General features: G+C 40.6%; 1 protein-coding gene across 4 annotated transcripts in view; it reads right to left on the minus strand.

Annotated features, from left to right (window-relative positions):
- LOC111867795 (arginase-1) overlaps positions 1-23937 on the minus strand; it is a 60002-nt gene that overhangs the window by 33214 nt on the left and 2851 nt on the right. For all 4 annotated transcript variants that reach the window (XM_023857956.2, XM_023857957.2, XM_033752814.1 and 1 more), the window contains exons 2-4: positions 23790-23862; positions 14872-14975; positions 5057-5322 (exon numbers count right to left, since the gene is read on the minus strand). In XM_023857956.2, coding sequence (XP_023713724.1) covers positions 5057-5322; positions 14872-14975; positions 23790-23862 — 443 coding nt within the window. The remainder of the gene's footprint in view (positions 1-5056; positions 5323-14871; positions 14976-23789; positions 23863-23937) is intronic.

Here is a 23937-nt window from a genome sequence, read left to right on the forward strand (position 1 = left end):
AGAACCGGCTTCCCCAGAGAGAGTGAATGTGCCATAGAATGGAAGTGATGGATGAATGGGACACGACTGGATCTTCTGGCGAGCTGAAGGGAAACTGCAAGAGACGAGTTGGTCTTAAGAAGGGAGCGGTTGTAACGGCCGGAGAACAGATGCTGCAAGAACAGCCTCCGAAGCAAAGGAACGGGGATGCACCGTTAGGCTATTCGGGACGAACAGCCTTAAGGAGGGAGCAGTGTGACATGTTGACCCCTACCTCCCCAGCTGCACGTAGCGGTAACATAGCGCTCGCGTAATAGGCGAGTAATCACCCCGCATCCTGGTAGCTATGCAACGCGCAACGCGCGGTGACGTCACGAGAGCCGAGCGGAGCCGAAGGTAGCCGAGCCCCCGCAACCTGGTAACTATGCAATGCGAGTCAACAGCGGTGACGTAATAGGATGACGTGGCACTCATTACGCAACAAGCAAGCACTGCAGCTATATAAGTGAGCTGCACAGCGGCTGCGGTTCAGTTATAAAGTAACAGTCGCCGAGTCGAGTTGTACTGTAACAGTCGCCGAGTCGAGTCATAAAGGTAGCCAGTCAGTGCGTTACCAACGAGTTCTCAGTTCGCAATTTACGAGCTACAGACGCGTGTGCGACAACCAGTGATAACCAGTTATATCTGGAGTGTGTAATTCAGGGAGACTTGTATAGCTCCCGCGTTATTAATACGTGAAGACTCTTGAAGATAGTGTTAAGAGATTTTGTTGTAGGGTTTGTAAAGTGTGGAAACCCGTAATATTGTGGTAATTAATTGTAGCCGTTAGTTGTAGATTGTTAAATAAACCAATTAACCATCACTACGGCGTCTTCTGTAACGAAACACGTTACAATATAATATCCAATAATAATTGGATTTATTGGCACTTCTTTGCAATTACAGTTAATTATTACAGCTCACAATCAATCTTGACCACCGAGGCTTCTCTTCATTCTGTTTCTCATTCTACGACTACTGCTAAAGACCTTTGTTGTTCCCTACAAACCTTCGGCGTGGACCACGCACAGAAAACATGTATCCTAGCAATTCCACTATTGTTATAGGTGTGTGTTTACAGTGCCGTTGCATAGAAACGGCAATTCTTCAATTGTTGCCTGCGTATTCGTTGTCGCAGGAATGTGTTTAGCGATCCTTTGCCTAGCAATGGATACACTTTACAATATGAAAGAAAGAAGAACCTCAGAGCACAGCTGTGATAGAACTGAAACAATTTTAAAACGCGGGACCTCTATTCTTCAAACGGAAGAAGTGACACTATACATACTTATTTTTTTAAATATGTATAATTTTAAATGAAGTCCAATAATCGGTGGGTGCATCGTTATAGGCAGAAAGTCATAAAGTTGAAGAAGCTCTAACTTCTAACAAACGGGCAAACACCAAAACAGCGTTATAAAAGCCAGGGCAACCCTTGCTAATCCCTGCAGTTTTAGGGAAAAGCACGTACACAGAACATGCGGCAAGTATATCAAAGAAGCAGCGTAGATGCGAGAAAAATAAAAAATCAATAATAAAATCTGTGATATAAGAACAACTGTGAGTACAAATTTACGTTTAATTTCTCAGAATACAACATTAATGTACATAAAAAATCACGGCATGTAATAAAGAATAAACAAGCATCATCGTATTTAATCAGCGCAGTGGCTGAGAATAAAATACAAGCATATGAAACACGGTAACTGGGATAAAATAAAACGAATAGAATTCAACAATTAATTCCTTACAAGTAAATGCTCGTGTCACACCTTTCACCTTGTGACGGCACACCGGTTGCGGAACACTGGACTAGACAACCAAGGAGTTAGGATTCAAGTCCCGGGAGGGTCAAGAATTTTCTCTTCTCCAAGTCGTCCAGACGGGCTGTGGGGTCCATCCAGCCTCCTATCGAATGGGTACTGGGGGCTTTTTCCCCAGGGGTAAAGCGGCCGGAGCGTGTATCTATACATTCACTCCCCCATTCATCTCCATGGCATAGTGCTTAGGTAGTTAAGCACAGGGACAACTTTATTTTTTTTAATGGCCTATGGTTTTCTGTAAATTTTCCCACTGTTATTTAAAATAGCAAATAGCTGGCTATAAATAAATGTATATATATACTTACTAACTCATGGAGCTAAGCCCTTATAGAGGAGCCGCCAATTCTGCAGCTACTCAAGAATTTTCCAGCATTTTATGGAACCTGAAGGTTCATCACCGTGTTCACAAGAGCCCTCCACTGGTCCCTATCCTGAGCCAGATCTATCCAATCAATACCATCCCATCCTATCTCTCTAAGATCCAATCTAATATTGTCCACCCAACTGCACAGCGAGAAGACAAAAGTTTCTGGACTGAATGGTGGCAAGCATTACCTGAGTTCAATCTCCACTTAATTTTCTCCTCAATTAGATTTTGATTTGTTATTATCATTTCCAAGTATCTGAACTGTGCCACATTTTCAAGACATCTGTCACCTAACTTTATGTCATGATTTTGCCCTGCATTCTGATGATGAGACAGCAACTTATACTTAGTTTTCTTTGTGTTTACTTCTAGACCAACTTCCTTACTAGCATCAATTAAAGTTTGTGTGTTTCTCTTTATGGTATCTATATTATCACCCAGTAGATTCATATCATCAGCACAGACCAACAGCTGATGTGTCCTCTTTAATTTCAGTCCAATCTGGTTTTCCAGGATCTTCCTAATGACATATTCTACAACAAAGTTGAAAAGCAGTGGCGATAAAGCATGTCATTGTTTTAGACCATTCATGGTAGAAAAAATTTCAGACAAATGTTTACCTGCACGGACTTTACTATGCGTTTCGTTTAAACACATTTTAATCAACCTATCTAGTTTCATTGGTATCCAAAACTCTATCAGAATATTGTACAATCTTCCCTCCTAACTGAATCATAGGCTTTCTTGAAGTCTATGAATAGCCGATGTACTGTCTCATTACACTCCCATTTTTTCTCCAATATCTGATGAATGCAAAAGATCTGATCTGTAGTTGATCTGTTGCGTTGAAACCCAAACTGATAATCCCCAATAATTTCATCTATATATGGACCTAACCTTGAAAGAAGAATGTTGGACAAAATTTTATATGAAGTTGATAGCAGTGATATCCCCCCAGTAATTACTACAGTCAGTTTTATCACCCTTCTTGTGAACTGGTACAATGACAGTCTCCTTCCACTGATCAGGCAATTTTTCTTATGCCAAAGAGATGTAATTAGATTGTGGATCTTAGAACATAATATTTCACCTCCTGCTTGAATAAGTTCTGCTGGAATTTGATCACTACCTGGCGATTTATACCGTTTCGATTTTGAAATAGCACTTTCAACCTCAAAAGGGCTAGGATCTGGTATTAATGGCTCAGCTGTATGGATTTCTGTCTGCCTAACAGCACTGACCCTATGTACATTCAATAACAGAGAAGTAGTTCCTCCACCTATTCAAAATGTTGTGGGAATCTGCAAGCAGATCACCATTCTGATCATTCACTAAGTTACTGCTAGGCTGGTAACCCCTCTTAAAGTCATTTATTTCTCTATACAGGTCTCTAATATTCTTGTTCTTACTGTTCATTGAAGCTCATCAATTTTGTCTTTCAGATATTCCCTCTTTTTGTTCCTGAAATGTCTTCTGGTTTCATGTCATATTGTTCATATTATCTCCATTTAACTCGCTTGCATCCTGTAACCATTGCAATTTGACCTGTTCTCTTTGATCTAATCATTTTGAGCATCCTTCATCGAACCATGGCTTATGCTCCTTCGGTTCATAATAACCTAGACTCTCTTTAGCAGACATTCTTATATTCTCTCTAATAGTTTCTCAAGCTTTATTAACTCAGTTTCCAAGTTTTCAAAAGCCACAAACCTATTTGAAATTTCAACATGATACTGCTCTTTACCCTTTACCTCATTTAAATTCTTGAGATTGAACCTCTCCATATGAACTCTGTGTGTTGTTTGTTTGCTCACTGCCAGTCTTTCCCTAACTTTTGCCACCACCAGGTAGTGATCAGTATCACAATCTGCTGCCCTGAATGATCGGACATGAAGTATACCCGAGTGCCATCTCCTGTCTATCAAAATATGGTCTATCTGATGGTGTACCTTCCCATCAGGAGATGTCCAAATAAATTTATGGACATTATGATGTGGGAACATTGTACTTTTGACGGTAAGATTTTTTATGTGGCAAAGTTTACAACTCTAACTACATTATCATTACTAATTTCATGCAAACTATCATTCCCTACTGTGGTTTAAAAATGTCTTCCTTAACTACTTTGGCCTTGAAATCTAACAACATTTTCATAGGGTACTTCGGGAATATATCAAATACATGTTCTAGTTCTTCATAGAATCTATCCTTTATGTCATCAATTTTATCTACTGTTTGGGCATGAACATTCATAACAATGATATCACACCAGCGACCTTTTAGTATTATATATGATATCTTATCACTAACGAATTCTACACTCTTAACTGCTGATATGATTCTCTTATGTACGAGAACACCTGTACCTAATTCATGACTTTCATTCCCCTTTCCATGGAAAAATGTACAGTCTCCTGCTGGTGTGATGCCACCTCCATCCCATCTGACCTCCTGTAATCCGGCTAACTCTAACTTATATTTTAAGATTTCTTCTGCCACTGCCCTATGGGAACCTGCCCTGTACAAACTACGTACATTCCAAGTGCCAAATCTGATATCCATTTTCATTAGCTTAGGTCATTTATCCAAGGAATTCGTCCAGGTCCGAGGCTTTGTCTTCATTTTCTAAACATAATGATTTTTTACGGCGAGGAGTACGTAGCCCCACGCCCAACCCCCAAGCTGGAGGCCACCCCTTTTTGGCTTCCCTCCAAAAATGGAGGGTGTCTCCTCCATCCGCAACCTGAGGACGCGCCATGCCATGGTGACATGGACCCACCTAACGTGGATGTGTATATACATATATATATAAATTATTACAATATACTATCAGCTGGTTACAAATTACCTTGGTTGTTGCCAATCCATGCCTGGTAGATATGGCCAGTAATCTGACAACTCCTTTGCCAGTAAAGCTACAGGCATGCCATGGATATTTCCAGTAGAAGATGTGGCATTGGTGTTGAGATCGGCATGAGCATCCACCCAAAGTAAAGCAATATTACCTTTTACTTTCACATGACCATCAATAGTTCCAATGCCACATGAATGATCACCACCAATGGTCAGGCACATACGTCCTTCATTTAATATATGGATTACACTGTCTGATACCTAGACAAATCAGTGAATTATTGCTTTATCATCTGGCAAGTTTCTTATGCCATTTTATGTATCAAGCTCACCCTAATTCAAATACACGTTTATGAGCTTCTCAGACTATTCATGTGCACCTGGGGATGGAAAGTTCTACATCCAGGTGTGACACAGAAGTATGTTTGTAGACTTCAGAAGGTTAAAATTGTTTTTTTCATGCAGGCATTATGTAAGTCCAATAAAGGTAAGGTACTGTCCTTGTGCTTAACTAATTAAGCACAACTATGCCATGGAGGCATATGGGGGAGTGGATGTATAGATTCACATTTTCTTGACCTTGGTATTAGATGGAGGGGAGTGGTCAGCTTCATGCCCCCTGACACTTCACCCCCTGGGAAAATATCCATTGGATAGGAGGTTTAGTGGACCCCCAGAGGCGTTTTGGACAACGTGGAGAAGAGAATATTCTTGACCCTGCTGGGACTCGAACTCCGATCACTTGCTCATCCAGCCCATAGCTAGTTCCTATACTGACTACGCTATCCTGGTTCCCATGTAAATCCAATACTAAAATTATATGTACGATGGCTCCATTTGGAAATCAATTTTTTGATGGCCAGTCTCAAAAGGAAATATTCAGAACCAGTGATAAACACATCTCTGGTGGAACACACTGCCCCACCTACCTACTTACTTACTTACTTGAGGAGCAGCCAATTCTGCAGCTACTCAAGAATTTCCGAGCATTTTATGGAACCCGAAGGTTCATCACCGTGTTCACAAGAGCCCTCCACTGGTCACTATCCTGAGCCAGATCTATCCAATCCATACTATCCAATTCTATCTCTCTAAGATACTGTAACGTGTTTCGTTACAGAATACGCCGTAGAGATCGTTAACTGGTTTATTGAACAATCTACAAATAACGGCTACAATTAATTATCACACTATTACGGGTTTCCACACTTTACAAACCCTACAACAAAATCTCTTAACACAATCTTCACTTGTCTTCACGTACTAATAACGCGGGAGCTATACAAGTCTCCCTGAATTACACACTCCGAGTATAACTGTACTACAGCACTCACTATGTCTGGAAAGCACACGAAAAGTCTTCCGCTCACTGACTTCTTAAGTATCGCACACTCGCGGGCTGCTATGTTTCAACTCGGTGACTGTTACTTTATAACTGACTCGCAGCCACTGTGCAGCTCACTTATATAGCTGCAGTGCTTGCTTGTTGCGTAATGAGTGCCACGTCATCCTGTTACGTCACCGCTGTTGATTCGCCTTGCATAGTTACCCGGTTACGGGGCTCGGCTATCTTCGGCTCCGCTCGGCTCTCTTCGGCTCCGCTCGTGACGTCACCGCGCATAGCTGCCAGGATGCGGGGTGATTACTCGCCTATTACGCGAGCGTTACGTTACCGCTGAGGGGTGGGAGGGGAGCGCTGACTCACCCGCCGCGTCACTGCTGGTGTGGGGGGGGGCTCGGNATCACAATACATTCTAATATTGTCCACCCACCTACGCCTTGGTCTTCCTTGTGGTCTCTTTCCTTCTGGCTTTCCCACCAATATCCTATACGCATTCCTCGTCTCCCCCATTCGTGCTGCATGACCTGCCCACCTCATCCTCCTTGACTTTATCATTCTAATTATACTTGGAGAAGAGTACAAGTTATGAAGCTCCTCATTATGCAGTTTTCTCCAACCTCCTGTCACTTCATCTCTCATTGGTCCAAATATTCTCCTCAACACCCTATCCTCAAACATCCTCAGTCTGTGTTCCTCCCTTAATGTCAGAGACCAAGTTTCACACCCATACGGAACCACACATACATTAAATGCTAACATGTTTAGATGCCATAAGATACGATAAGAATACAAAAGCTCTCGGCTACTACATAATAAATATTGTGCTTAAAGTATGCACCAACTGCACAACATCACAGATTTTTAGATCTGATAAATATTGCTAAATATATATTGGAGGACTGGATATATCCCTGGAGACTTGTGTCTTGGTATTGTAATATCTTACATAAAGAAAAAACAGTGAAAATTGTGAAAATTATCGAGATATTAACTTACTATGTCTAGCATATGAATTATATATCACAATCATTTCAAGAAGAATAAATGTAACAAGTGACCCTTTAAGCCACACCATAGTTCAAGTCGCTGGCTTCCCACCGCGATGGCCTGGGTTCGATCCCGGGTCTGGTCAAGTGGGATTTGTGATGGACAAAGTGGCGCCAGGGTAGGTTTTCTCCGAGTACTTCAGTTTCCCCTGTCAATCTTCATTCCACCAATTGCTCCACACTCACCCTCACCTATCATGTGGGCCTGGTACAATAGGCCAAAAGTGGCCGCAGTACAAGGGACATAGTCCCACCCCACTAGCAATTAAAAAAAAGTGACCCTTCCTTAGAGAATAACAAAATGGATTTAGAAGAGGAAAGTCTTATATGGACAGCATATTTACAATTCAACAACTCCTGGAGAGACATACATAATATAATATAGATACATATCTGCCCTTCATAGACTATGTAAAATCATTTGGTTTTGAATTGAATTGAATTTATTTACATTCTATAAATCCTAAGCAGGTTAGTACCTTTGGATACAGAACATGTCAAAAGGTTACATACATAAGTACAGGCAATTTTAGCTTAAAAATTAATATAACTTAATTTTACATCATTCTCTATTTACATTGAAGTATTCATCTAAAGAGTAGAAGGAATGAGCATGTAGATAATTCTTTAACTCTGATTTAAACTTTTTAGTATCATTGCCCAAGTTTTTAATACTTTGTGGCAGATTGTTGAACACTTTTATGCCAGTAAAGTAGACTCCTTTTTGATATACTGATAAAGTTGATGAGGGTAGGTGGAAGTTATATTTTTGTCTAGTATTCATGTTATAGACATCAGAATTTAATTTGAATTTATCTTTGTTGTAAACAACAAATAAGAGAAGCGATAATATGTATTGCGATTGAAGAGGTAGAATTTTTAATTTCTTAAATAATTCTCTACATGAATCTCTACTTCTACATCCTGTAATGATTCTAATTATATTCTTTTGTATTTTAAAAATTATTACACTATGTGAAGAGTTCCCCCAAAATATTAATCCATAGTTCATAATAGAATGAAAGTAGGCATGGTAAACCATCTTCAATGTTTCCTGTGACATAAAAGGCTTAATTGATCTCATCGTATAGCAAGCTGCATTTAATTTAGGTATAATTTGTTCAATATGTATTTTCCAAGACAGTGTACTGTCTACATATATTCCAAGGAATTTTGTATCAAGTACTTTACAGATTAATTTGTTGGCATAACTGATGTCCAGATCAATTTGGTGGTTGTTTTTAGTTGTGAATGATATGTAATGGGTTTTATCAATATGGGGAATATGTGAAAAAATGGTAGAGGGAGAAGCATTAACAGCTTCAGGGATCTGGAGTGGGTCAATCGATGGGACTTCTTTCCATCCATGGTTTCAGTATAGTTGCTACCATACAAGCAGTCAAAGTGTTTTAATCCTGACCAATGCCACTACTCAGTAAACGAAACCATTTAAAAATCCTTTCTTTGTTTCGTGACTTGAAATTAAAATATAAGTTCACTGTTGACCATACTGGCATACCAACAGATCACAACAAACTGATCAAATTAATTGGTTTGAAAGAGAAGAAGAGATTGACATTCTTGCAACAGCTGAAAGGGGAACAATTATTCCTGCAACACAGCAGGATAGTATGTTTCTATTTTGCACTTTTTTCCCAAGAGCAAGAAAGAGCTCAGACCTCTTCAGCTGAGCACCTCCTTAAACAATCATGGTTCATTTTCCCTCTGGATGGATGCAAGCAGCATATTTTGCCATACTTGGTTTGATCACTTTCTGAAGCTGGAGGTAAAAGCTCAGAATTATCTCGTTTTGCTCATTTTACATTAGCACGCATCCCTTATCAAAAGCATTGCACTGCTGGAAAAGGCATCTAAAGACAATGTGCATGTATTTATACACAGCCAACACATCACAATGGTTGCAGCTGCTGGGTGCTTTATTTGTCACCCTTGAGCATATATTATTCCTGAGAAGGAAAGACATTCAGACAGAATCTAGAAGAGTTGTCTCAATTCATCAAGTAGTATGAAGTCAATTCCAGCAGAAACACAGATGAAATCAGCTCTGTTTCATGTCAGTCCAAGTGATATAGTGCCTATTCTCAAAGCTGGGACTGCACTGAGGAGTATGATGGGACATGGATATATTGACATGAAGTTAATATTTTGAAGAATTAAAAGTTAAAAATATCACAACTTTTGTCTCAAATAAATGTATCCAGTTGAGAGACAACTTTCTGGAAAATGTGGAACAAGATAAAAGAAGTATTAAAAAAGCCTGGTGCAAATAAGGGTACACTGAACAAAGAAAACACAACATACATGTTTTGTGGCAACTGTTTTCTAAATCAAAACTTAGGGAAGACTAAGTTCAAGTTGCAAAAAAATTGGGACATACACTGCTACATATGATAAGGAAACAGAATAAAGATATACCTATGACTTAATTGTCACATCTTTGTTTTGTTCTTAGATATGAAAACTGTGTGTCTGAGTTTTATTGATATGACTTTTGTCCTTGAATATTGTGGCACACTTGCTCAAAGCAAGACTTGTGGAACAACTGCTGTTGCTAGTGAACGGCTCTGAAACAACATTCGTTTCTAGGTAACAACCATGAGGCGGGTAATGGAAGAGACGGCAGCTGGTAGGAAACGGCTCAGTAGACACGTTCCTGCATACAACAATAGAGAAACTGCTGGAAACGGTGTTCTCTACTCAGTCTGTGCTGAGATGTTATAAGCAAGGGACAAGATTATAGCTTAATCAGGACTTTGATTTGAGAGATTAATCAGCTAGTCAGTGTCAGTCAGGAGGTTGGTGTGAAATGGCCGTGAGTCAGTTGTAAGTTAGACAGGCAGCTGGAAGGGAGCCGACATTCAGACAGAACTTCAGTCCAGAGGCAGAGGAATAGTCCCTGTTAGAAGTTGTTGCCAGGAAATGTCTTGGAACAGACTGAAAACACTAGACTCTGTGGTCTAGTGAACTGTAAAGTCTGTAGATCAGTGACAGCACTATAATTAAGCGTAATTATGAGTAAAGTAAAGTAAAGTAAAGGTATCCCTGTAACAGGCCGTGAAGGCCCATAGGTATGTGAGATGTTGAGGTTCCCACATTATCTAGACAGTCGTTTTATAGTAATTACGATGGTTGGAACTTTAATGGTGGCAACACTGCTGTAGAGACGCCATGCAACGGAACCAAATAATGTCGCTTATACCACACGTTAGTTACATACCTACCTTACCTCTGAACAAATGGACTCTCCCTTCCCACATCACGCGCATGCGCAGTGACGAGAAGACCAGAGCCTCGTGTTAGCTAGCGGGCTGTCTAATGTAGTCTTGTCACGATGTTTTCTAAACAGGAACAACGGAGTTGGATAAAGATTGAATGTTCCGGAGGCCGTACAGCACGACAGTGTCATCAAGGTCTTCAAGAGGCTTGCCGGGAATCTGCGTTGCCTTACAGAACAGTGGCAAGGTGGGTAAAAGCCTTCAACGAGGTACGCCAAAATGTGGCAGACATGCTTCGGCCAGGTCGTCCTAGTATCAGTGAAGAAGTGTATATTCTTTCCGCGTTACTGGAGAGTGATCGACGCCATACGATTAGTGAGCTGGCCCGAGAGACAGGATTAGCGCATACGACTGTGCTTCACATTCTGAAGGAACGCCTGGGCATGAGAAAAATTGCATCACGATGGGTTCCGCATGATTTGACGGAAATGCAGAAATGGCTACAATACGACGCTGCTCGTAACCGCTATGAGCGTGTGAGAGAGGCTTTCTTACGACGTATCATTACTCTGGATGAGACATGGGCCAAATCGTAAACAACTTCTGACACCAAACTGTCACGTGTTGGGTAGGTCACGAGACAAACAACTTCACGCCGTTCTGGATCTAGCAAATTTATTGCACATTCCCTCTTACATTTACACAATTTACAACCTCACAACTACTATCATCGGCAGTATCACAATTACTTCTCCTGCTCCCATTCACTCCGGCGAATGCTAAGACTGGAACTGACTGGTTACTCCCTCTCACTGACGAATACTCCTGTTATGTAGCTTCCGCACTGACAACACAGAAAACAGTTACGTGATAGTTACCATTGTTGCGTAACGTCGTGTTTACAGGCGTTGCTGGGGAACGCTGCCGAGAGTTGTTTGCTGCTGCGTCGCAACCGCGGTGTCCCCTGTTACGCCACCGCGGGGAGGGGGTGTTTACTGAGCGGTGCGTAATAATGGAAGGAGTGGGGATATGTGACGTCACTCGCGAGACCGCAGAGGTCACGTGAGCCCTACTTCCTGCTGCGCCTGCAGATCTAGCGCTTGTCGGAGGGCCTCGTTTACCGTCTTCTCCCCTCCCAGTGGTAGCTGAATCTTGATGCCGGCATCTCGTATTCCGTATGCGAATGCTTTTCCTGCTTCTCTTGCTACGTAGTCTACAGGTAGGTTGGGGGTAGGCACGACAGGCAAACATTTCGATGGCCGTGGCGAAGTCTTGTAGGGATTCTACGGGGTTCTGTGTCCTCGTCAGTTGGCAGCGGTAGGCCTCTAATGCCTCTAATGCCTGAAGGGTATCCTCGTAAGCCGTATTCGTGGGGATGCCGCGTAGTACATCTGCCGCTCAGCCCTGCAAAGCGGTGATTATGTACGTAGATTTTTCCGGTCCGACCATTGGTTGTGTTCCGCTACGATCTCGAATTGTCGTCGGAACACACTCTACGTTGTATTTCCTTCGAACGTCGGTGGCTGAGCTATGCCTGCGCTGACTGTTGATGTGTTTGCCCTCTCGAGGCTGAGCTATGCCTGCGCTGACTGTTGATGTGTTTGCCCTCTCGACCCTCGTCTGTTTCGTCTCATCCAACCTGGCCTGGAACTCGCGTTCGGGTTCCTCAATTCTTTTGCAGGTTTCGTTATAGGTTTTTGTGAGGTCTTCCCGGAACTTCTTCGTTGTCGCGTTGTGGTACATTTCTGCTGTCTGTAGCTCGATTTGTGTCTTTTCGATTCTCTCCGTAAGATCTTCGAGCTTTGCATATGTCTTGGTCTCGATGGCATGCATTATCCCCTCCATCATTTCCTTCATTTCCCTTCAGTCAGCCTGTCTGTCGTCCTCTAGTTTGGCCAGTAGTTTTTTGTGGCCGGTCTCCGCCTCGTTCTGGTTGCCTATCGCTTCTCCCCGCATGGCCAGCAGGAGTTACATTATTTGTTGTGACTCCAGTCTTCTTTGTTTTGTAATGTAACGCTTGTTGTGCTCGTATATTCAATTATTCCCCTTAAATCGAAGCGTGTTTAAGTTCGCGCCTGTCGGTCACGTGTGGAAGTCCAATCCCACTTCTGACACCAGTTGTCACGTGTTGGGTATGTCACGCGACAAATAACTTAACGTAGCCTTCGGATTCAGCGATTATTTATTCTCCTTCTCTTTTACACTTATACACTCTTTATACTGTGACATGTTGCGCAAAGGAGAACCCCCCACCAGCAGTGACGCGGCGGGTGAGTCAGCGCTCCCCTCCCCCTCCTCCGCACGGTAACGTAGCGGTGACGTCACCGAGGGATATCGCGGTTGCTAGGCAGCAGTCAACAACTCCGGACAGCGTGGCTAGCAACACGGCACCAGACGACAATTGTCCGATCGAGGCTACATGAGGAGCAGCGAAGGCTATTCACAGCCAGTCCTGGAGCTACCTACGAGTTAGTCCTGGAGCTACCTACGAGTCAGTCCTCGACCTACCTCCGAGTTAGTTCCGAGTTAGCCAGCAACTAGTCAGTTGTATTCTGGCATTTGGAGTCTACTATTTGTGATACTGCAGATAGCAGTAATTGTGAATCTGTAATTTGGGTGATTGTAAGTGCGAATGTGAAATAAAATTCGCTATATCAAATACGGCGTGAAGTTATTTGTCGCGTTATACGCCCGATACGTGACAATACTGTACAGTCAAACTGCTCTGGTCGCTCCTCGACTTCACTCGGCGAATGCTAGGCTTCAACTGTCTCGTTCCTACGTGTCTACCTAGTCCAAGTCCAAGTCATATTGTGACTGACGGTCAGTCAGTCAGTAAGTCTTGGTGTCGAGCCTTGTCTGGGGCTCATGACCAGATATTTATTACTGTTGAACGTTACGGTTTTGTTTTTTGTGGGGTGCCCTCTCTGACGAGAGGACGGATCTTTCTTTCTCACGTGCTACTGGGTCTTGCCAGCGTAGTCTTTCTCGGGTCTGAGCACCTTGAGACTCGAGACCATATTTTACTCTCTCAGATTTGAGATTTCCCTTTTTGTCGCCTCGTTCTGCTTACAACTCTATTATATAGGCGTTATGCGGACCGGATACCAGACACCATTTCTCACAATTTCGTTTCCGCTGTTCCTACAGTCCGTTGTTATGCAACAAGCGCAACGAACTCTCTGTTGTTCATCTCCGGGGAGACGCGTTCGTTTTGTCAGCATTCTCTATGCAACGGCTCACTGTCCCGTTACCATAGAAGTACCTCCTCCAAACACGCTACGAGCCACAAATGAAACGCCAATCGAAAGAATGGCGTCATTATGGGTCATCACGAAAATTAAAAGTTCGTCAGCAACCCAGCAATGTGAAAGTTATGGCGATTCTCGGGTAGGACTCTGATGGGGTTATCCTAATGCATACCGTTCCCTGACAGCAGACCGTCAATGTGCAGTATTACTGTTCATTCTTGGAACACAAACTGCGACCAGCTTTGAGAAAGAAGCGGCGATATTTTCTGCAGAACCCATCCATCATTTTGCAGGACAATGCTCGGTTGCATGCAGTGAAGGCTGTGGCTGATTTGCTTGATTGATGGGGCTGGGAAGTGCTGTACCATCCAGCACACTCCTCGGACTTAAGCCCCTGTGACTTAGACTTGATTCCTAAGATGAAGGAATCACTTCGTGGCATTCGCTTCAGAACTGTCCTAGAGATTCTTTAGGCCATAGACCGCTCCATTCGAACTATCAACATAACAGGCGCTGCTAAAGGTATCCTACGACTTCCACATCACTGGCAATGGGTTGTACACAATTCTGGTGACTACATTGAAGGACAGTACAACTTTGAAACATGCATCTATTTTGTATCAGTTGTAAATAAATAGTTGCCACTATTGAAGTTCTAACCCTCATATTAGTAGTGTGTTAAAGTGGTCAATAAATCCTGCCTTTGACTTTATCCCATATATGGCCCAAAGTGAAAAATGTACCTAGGCTGCAAGAATATTTTAGATATTATAGAATTTCCTTCTTCACTTTATTCAGGAAGATTTTCCCAAAGCTTATATACAAACAAATTAACCTTGAATTGTATTCAAATACAAGCCTATACACAAATATTTTACGTGCATTACTCTTCTGTTTTGCCCCGTCTCCCCATATATTTTGTCCAAAATATTTACCTCCTTTTGACATGCTGCAATATGTCCAAGTGCTGTCATGTTTTCAACCATTAATCCATCTATTTGCTCATACACAACATCTCCAAAATCCTTCACGTCACAACCTACAAAGAATATAATATACACTTAGAATCTCCATGAACAGAAATACACTCTCTAATTCTTGGAAGTATTACATAAGATCAACAAAAATTTTAATCACCCAACACAGCAACATACAAGTACATATTCACAGAACGAAATAAGCGATTTTCTGTTCATGTGCACCATAAATTCACAGCTGAGTCATTAATACCTTATCCCAGCCCTTTTGAGGCTGAAATTGCTATTGCAAAATTGAAAAGGTATAAATTGCCAGGTAGTCATCAAATTCTGGCAGAACTTGTTCAAGGAGGAGGCAAGATATTACATTCTAAGATCCATAAGTTAATTACTTATATTTGGCACAAGGAAAAATTGCCTCATCAGTGGAAACAGTCTATTATTGTACCAGTTCACAAGAAGGGTGATAAAACTGACTGCAGTAATTATCGGTGGATATCATTCCTATCCCATGTTACGTGGGTCCTGTCACCATAGCATGGCACATCCTGAGGTTGTGGATGGAGGAGACGCCCTCCAGTTTGGGGGTTGGGCGTGGGGCTAACAACTCCTCACCGTAAAAAAATCATTATGTTACGGATATGAACACAAAGCCTCAGACCTGGACGGAGTCCTTGAATAAACGACCTAAGCTAAAGAAAATGGATATGAGATTTGGCTCTTGGAATGTACAAAGTTTGTATAGGGCAGGTTCGCTCAGGGCAATGGCAGAAGAAATCTTGAAATATAAGTTAGATTTAACGGGACTACAGGAGGTCAGATGGGATGGAGGTGGCATCGCACCATCAGGAGAGTATACATTTTTCTATGGAAAGGGGACATAAAATCATGAATTAGGTACAGGTTTTTTCATACATAAGAGAATTGTATCAGCAGTTAAGAGGGTAGAATTCGTTAGTGATAAGATATCATATATAATACTAAAAGGTAGCTGGTGTGATATCATTGTTATGAATGTTCACGCCCCAACAGAAGATTTAACATATACAACAAATCCAACATATAAAAACATTCAATTATAAGTATGGTTATCACATATTCACGATGATTATCCATTTACTGTACTACTCAACATCTTATATATTTATGTAGTTGTATAATCATTATCTCTTAAAAAATTCATCCAGTATATAAAAAGAATTTAAATAAAGAAATTCCTTTAAATTGTTTTTAAACTTATTTATATCCTTAGAAGTTACTTTAATATTATTAGGTAGTGCATTGTAAATCCTTATGGCCATGTGAGTTACCCCATTACCATATTTCGCCCAATTTAACTGACTTAAATGTATATCCATATTATGTCTAGCATTTATTTCATAGTGATCCCTGTTTGTATCAAATGTTTCTCTATTTTTTACTACAAACATCAGCAGAGAGTATATACGTGTATACTGTGATCTTAAAGGAAATATATTCATATTCCTAAACAGTTCTCTGCATGACTCTCTGTAGCCACATCCTCTTACTATTCTTATAACTCTCTTTTGTATCTTAAAAACTCTTTCTGCATGTGTTGAGTTACCCCAAAACATTACTCCATATGTCATAACAGAATGGAAGTATGAATAATAAACACTTTTTAATGTTTTTACAGACACCACTGGTTTTACATTTTTTATCATATAACAAGCTGTATTTAATTTCTTTATTATCTCATCTATATGTCTATCCCAAGTTATATCATTTTGGACAGTCAGGCCAAGAAATTTTATGTGATTTGTATTTAATAAAATCGTTCCTATCCCTCCCATTTCTCTAACTACGAGTACATTATTTTTTACAGTGAAGTTTATATAATATATTTTCATTATACAGGTATTAAGTGACATTAATTTTTTTTAAACCAGTCCTCCAGCTTCCTATATACTCGTACTTCATTTATTGTATTTTTAAGTTTTATTAGATTGTCTTGAGAGATTAAAAAACTTACATCATCAGCAAATAGAATGGGAATATTCTAGTCTACAAAATCTTGGGTAGGTCATATATATATATAAATGTAAATGTTGGTTTGTTAGCCCTCGAAGATCTCCGAAAATTCTTCACAGATTGCTTTGAAATTTTGACACAATGTTGCATTCGAACACGCGAGTGTTTTTATATACCCATTATATAGCTGTCACACCTGTGACAGGTAAAAACATGCGTCTTTTGAAACCCGGAATTGGAATTTGGAATTCAGAAGAGTGACCCCTATGGAAACGCTAGAACAGACTGTTGCATAGGAAGTAACAATAGCGATACTGTATCGAATCTCCATTGTTACGACGAATACACGGAGCGTTCCCACAGAGACAACGCACAAACAATGGGTCGTTGCGTAGGAATCGCGGAATCAACAAAGCAGCACGTGGCTGAAGATATTTTCCTTCGAATGCGCAAGGATAATTCCAATATGAACATGGATTTCACAACAGAAACCTACAAAGAGGCGTTGATAATGATTGAGGATTTGTGCTTAGAAATCGCGAACAAAGTTGTCAATCAATTGGGAATGCCATCACTGAATCGATCTGCTGCTTTGTTCAATGTAGAATTACGTCGTGAACAAAATTACAGCACGGGTGATCTTTTGTCGTATGTGCAATCAAATATTCCTAAGCTAACGCTTGAGCAAAAAGGCATATACGAACAAATCATGCAAACTGTCAATAACGGGGTTACAGAAAACTTCTTCTTAGATGCGCCAGGAGGAACTGGTAAAACGTTCCTAATTAGATTGATTCTGGCAACAATTCGATCCCAAAATGACATAGCCTTAGCTCTTGCGTCGTCCGGAATAGCTGCGACATTGCTTCCAGGTGGAAGACTGCTCATTCCGCTTTGAAATTGCCATTGAACATGCAATTCATTGAAACTCCCAACATTTCCAAAGGATCAGGCATGGGAAGGGTATTGCAGAAATGCAAACTTATTGTTTGGAATGAATGCACAATGGCGCACAAAAAATCGCTTGAGGCTCTTGATCGATCATTGCAAGATTTGCGTGGAAACATCAGACCATTTGGGAATGCATTAATATTGCTTGCAGGGGATTTCAGGCAAACATTACCTGTAATTCCTCGATCGACACCAGCGGGCGAAATGAATGCTTGCCTGAAATACTCTACTTTGTGGCGACACGTAAAGACGTTAAAATTAACTACAAATATGCGTGTCCAGCTGCAAAACGATCCATCAGCTGAGATATTCTTGCATCAATTACTGGAAATTGGGAACGGAAAGGTGCCGGTTGATCTGACCTCAGGACGAATTTCATTGCCTCATAACTTCTGCAATTTAGTGACGTCAAAGGAAGAATTGGTTGAAAAATTATTTCCCAATGTTGAAACCAATTATAAGAATCACGACTGGCCGAGTGAACGAGCTATTCTTGCGGCCAAGAACAAAGACGTCTATGAACTTAACAATATCATTCAGTCTAACATTCAATGTGAGGCAGTCACATACAACTCTGTCGACACTGTTGTGGAAGCAGATGATTGTCTTGAGAGATTAAAAAACTTGCATCATCAGCAAATAGAATGGGAATACTCTAGTCTCCAAAATGTTGGGTAGGTCATGTATATATTATAATAATATAATATACATATATTGTATGATATATTTCCTATCCAGAATGGTCTAAGACAAGGAGATGCTTTATTGCCACTCCTTTTCAATTTTGTTTTAGAATATGCCATTAGGGAGGCCCAGGAAAATCAGGTGGGACAATACTGGGTGACAATATAGATATCATAAAGAAAACACACAACCTTTAATTGATGCAAGAAAGGAGGTTTGTCTAGAAGTAAAAAGAGAAAACTACGTATATGTTGCTGTCTCGTGACCAAAATGCAGGACAAAATCATGACATAACGAGAGAAATCAGGTGTTTTGAAAATGTGACACAGTTAAGATGTTTGGGAATGATGATAACAAATCAAAACCTGAATCAGAAGGAAATTAAGAGGAGATTGAACTCGGGTAATGCTTGCTACTATTCAGTCCAGAATCTTTTGTCTTCTCGTCTGCTGCCCCAAAACATGAAAATTAAAATATACAAAACTATAATTTTGCCTGTGGTTTTGTACGGGTGTGAAACTTGGTCTCAAGAGGATGAGGTGGTCAGGGCATATAGCACGAATGGGGGAGAAAAGGAATGCATATAGGATATTGGTGGGAAAGCCAGAAGGAAAGAGCCCACTAGGAAGACCAAGGCATAGGTGGGTGGAAAATATTAAAAATAGAGACAGGATGGGATTGTATGGATTGGATTGATCTGGCTCAGGATATGGACAGTGAAAGGCTCTTGTGAACGTGGTAATGAACCTTCGGGTTCCATAAAATGTTGGGAAATTCTTGTGTAGCTGCAGATTTGGCTTCCCATCAAGAAGGGCTCAACTCCATAAGTAAGTAAGTATGTGCACCATAAATTCATTCCAGATCACATGGTGATGTTGATGTCCCCATTTCACAATAGCATTTAAAGAAACAACATTCTGCAGATTAGATTTGGTACTGGATAACAGGGTAATATTCATCTACATGTATTGTGGAACTCCAAGTGTGATCCAAAATTGTACTGAAGTATACACTTGAATTCAAGATTGTAGTATCAGTTTTCACAGTTCAAACACAGTTTAAAATGTACTTCATGTGACAATTATTTTTGTGTGTTTAAGCATAGACATCAGTATACAATAATTTCAAGACCTCTTGGTAGTCTGCTCAGCTAACATGACACACTCTTTAAGGCACTTCCAAATGGAATTAAAATCAAGTAGAATTTAGTGAACATGATCCTGAACCTTTGGGTTTTATAAAAGCAATGGATTTCATTGACAAAGTCAGCAACTCTTAATACGTAATTATATCTAGATAAGCTGAGGTAAACTGTTACACAGTTATAATGTGGAACTTATACATAAGAAAGCTGTTAGCAGAATTCTGAACAATGGAATATGATATTTAAAGCTGCAGGTTCACATTTTTGGAGAATACCAGTTGGGGGTGAGATAGCAAAGGTTATAGATGTCAATTTGAGCATGTTATGCCACCACTGTTATTCCGTGGTGACAGGTGGCGTGGAGGTATCCCCGCTGTCACCTTCTGTACTGCAGTCACAGGGGTAGGGCTAAGGAAACGACTAAATTACTTCCTCTATCATTGCTTCATTGGCTAGGGGCACACTGTTCACCGGGCTTGGCAGGAGGGTGCAGGTGCGAAATGTGGTAAGGGAGGAAATCACAACAACAGAAACCCACATCCTCACCCTATGCTACCCTATATTACTATTATTGTCACGTGTTTTGAGTTCGAATCTCGTTGGTCATGTGTGTAAGTTCGGATCCCACTTCTGACACCAAATGTAATGTGTCTTGGGTACTGAAGACGCCGTTCAGATTGTTAACTGGTTTATTCAACAACCTACAAGTAACGGCTACAATTAATTATCACACAGTTGAGGGGTTTCACACGTTATAACCCTAATCGCAATAATCTGTTTACACTGTTGCGGGGTTTCACGGTACGCAGGAGCTATGTAAGTGTCCCTGAATTACACACTCCAAATATAACTGTACTACAGCACACAGGAAGTCTTGAAAGCACACAATAAGTCTTCCACTCGCTGACTTCTTAGTTATCGCACACTGTCATATAAAATCTTGTAACCACGCGTTCGGGTCTTCTTCTCGCGACTGCTGCTATATTTCAACTCAACTCGTAGGCTGCTGCCTTGAGAACTGGTGATCACACACTTTTACTCGTTCACTGCTGAGTGGAGAACTGTTTTCGGCCGCTCATACACTTTAACTCTCTCCAGGGACAGCTACAAGTTAACTTGACTACAACTCAACTCGGCGACTGCCACATTACAACTCAACTCACGCTTACCGCTTCAGCCGGCTTTTATTCCGTTCGCTGTTGCCTGTTGCCTGCGTCAACAGCGTCGTTGCGTGCCACGTAACACTGTCTGCATATAGCCTAGCAACGCTGTTACCTCACGCCGTCTTACGTCACCGCGCATTGCGCGTTACTTCACTGTGCGGGGGGGGGACGGAGCGCTGACTCACCCGCCGCGTCACTGCTGGAGGAGGGGGGTTTCTCCGTTGCGCAACATGTCACAGTATGAACAAGCAATATACAGTTATATACATTTTAGTAATATCACAAAGAGCCGACTAGTGTCAGGTTACCATTACACTTTCTTAGACGATTCTTGGACCTCATCTTTCTCTCTCTTTTCACCCAGTTGCGGGTCGCTAGCCTCCTCTTTCTCCTGTTCTACTCAACCACTGTATATATATCTCTACACATCCCTGCCACTAGACCCCCTCTGCAGTCGCTACATTACACCTGTCTACCTCTGCATCACTCCGTTGGATCACTCTTACGCCCTGTACACTTGTTGATATGTTCCTAGCTCATGTCCCATTGGGGAAGTTACACTTTAATAATATCACAATTCTTAAGCATGGCGATAAGAGTAGTTCCACTTACTTGGGTTGAGCGTGCAGATGGATGGCGTTGCCTGGTTTTTAGTCGGTGCCCCTTCTGGCATGGCCTGCGGCCGCAAATGAGCCAAAATTACTGTTTGAATAATCCCCATAATAATTTGCTCTCCGCGTTATATACCTTTATTCATGCTAACTCATTACTTTCCCTGGGGGTGTAAGTCCGCCTCCAATGACGTCTTATCCCAAGGTGGGTGATCTCATTGGCTGGGATCCTAAGGGCATGGACACACCCCTTGTCTGCTAGACCATTTGGCTAACACTTTTACCTGCAAACGTCCTCCCTTCACTCCAGTGTAAATTCTGTAGTTAGCAGTTCGATATACCTCCGTCATTCTGCAGACAAGAAATCAACGCATCAAAGGCTAACGGCCGTCTAACTCCATATGCAGAAATTCCTTGAAGTTTCTTAACCCTTCTTACACCCTCTTTCGTACGTCTTACAAGTATTTCCCAAAACTAATTTTGCTCTAGCCAACATTTTCCCCATAAATACAAAAAGTTAAATACTCTTTTAACATGTTACCGGGAGTTGGCCTTCAGGGCACAACAGAGCATTTACAGCTTTCTCATGAATTACATTTTGACTTATTAGAGGCTCTAGGTATGAACAGTTCATGAATGCAGAATATTCTAGATTTGACATTTTGTTGGCAGTAACTATGAAGCATACTCTCCTCTGGAGTGTGACACCATGTAGTCTAGTAGAAGTGTACTGATGTTTGAATATGTAGAATACTATCTTCTGCGAAGTGGTCCATGACGTTTGGTGGAAGTTTACTGATTCTACTTGATGGGCTTATTTTTCAACCCTGATGATAGAGGCAGTATATTTCTCCAAAACATCATTAAACTTCTATCATACTACAAAACAGCACAAAGCAGATGACAATATTCTTCAAATGTAGAGCAGTTAGAGAAAATACTTCAAGTCAGCAGAATATGAGGCCATTTCTGAGCAAATGGACACAAATCAGCTTGCTTCTACATTACACAGTTAAAACTGTGAAAGAAGCAATAATTTGTTCATGTGCAGTAAACATTATTTTCCTTACCAGATAAAGTGATAAAACAGATTATAGTGTTAGGTACTATGTTCCACATATCTGCAAGGAAAAATAATTTAGAAGCTTAATAGTTTTTTACACAAACCAAGAATGTTAAAGTAATGCTTCTGTGAAAACATTTCTCCAACAAATATACTATTCTCTAGATATGTTTTTTCTCTATTGTAGACAATGTTAATATGTATTTATGATAATAAGTTGCAATGTAAGTGTTATATGCATGTTGTATTTAATTAAAACATTGTCCTTTTGGGTTTGAATTGTAATAAGGGGGGGAAAAGGAAGGTGGAATATTGATGTGATTTGTATTTCAGTGTGGCACCATGGAGCATAGTGTTGACGATCACAGTAAATTTACTTCTAAATATTCCTGCACACATAATGGTATATTCTAGACTTGTATACATGTAATAAACAGCTTGGAGGCCCGTAGTATAATTTTGACGTTAATTGTTTAGCCAGTCTCTCATCTTACAATGTATTTGTCCATTCTGTAGGGAATATATGAGTAGATTGCAACAGGATGCACGAAATGAAAATTATAAAACTGTTTATTGTAACTGAATATAAGTTGATTGTGCACCATGCCTGCAAGAGTTTGTGGAAACTGCACAGCCAATTTCATTGATAACTGAAACAAAACTGTATAAGCAGTTCACCAATAAAACTTGTCTGTAGCCATCAGCCTAATTACATGATTTTGTTATGATGTTAAACCCATATTTAGTGAGTCAAGGAACTTTGAAATATTCAAACATTCAGTATGTCCAAAATCACTTCCAAACAGATTACTGCTATCCACCACAAAATTCTTGTTCATTTGATGTTTACACCTAGGAAATTTCAATTCATGTATATTTTGAAAATTTTAACCACCTCATATCCTCACAAATTACATGTGATTCACAGGTACTTAGACATTTCCCATAGTTTATCAAGTTAAATAATAATAAAATTTTGATTTTAATTCAAGCATTCATGAGGCTTAAATTTGGGTTTAACTTGAAAACCACATTAATAAACACTTGACCTTTTATCTTACTACTGTATTATAATAAGTGCAGTTTAAGTTAAACAGTAGGATCACTTACTAATAAGGTCCATAGTAATAATGAAAGCACAATCCTCAAGTGACATCATGAACCTTTGCTCTGGTAGTGCAACTTACATTTTATCTTAACAGTGTTTTCAATATATATATGCACGTACACACACACACACACACACACACACAGGTTGGATAGCTTACCAAGATGTTGTAACTCTTCTATCAATCCAAGTTTTCTAAAGGCTTCTGGTCCAGATCCTACACCTCCCTTCAACTAGAAATTAAATAACTACATATCACAACTAATGTAATGCTGCAAATATAATCAGTAGTAACACTGTATATTAAA

This window comes from Cryptotermes secundus, unplaced genomic scaffold (genome assembly GCF_002891405.2).
Source record: "Cryptotermes secundus unplaced genomic scaffold, Csec_1.0 scaffold536, whole genome shotgun sequence".
Taxonomy (NCBI): Eukaryota; Metazoa; Arthropoda; class Insecta; order Blattodea; family Kalotermitidae; genus Cryptotermes; species Cryptotermes secundus.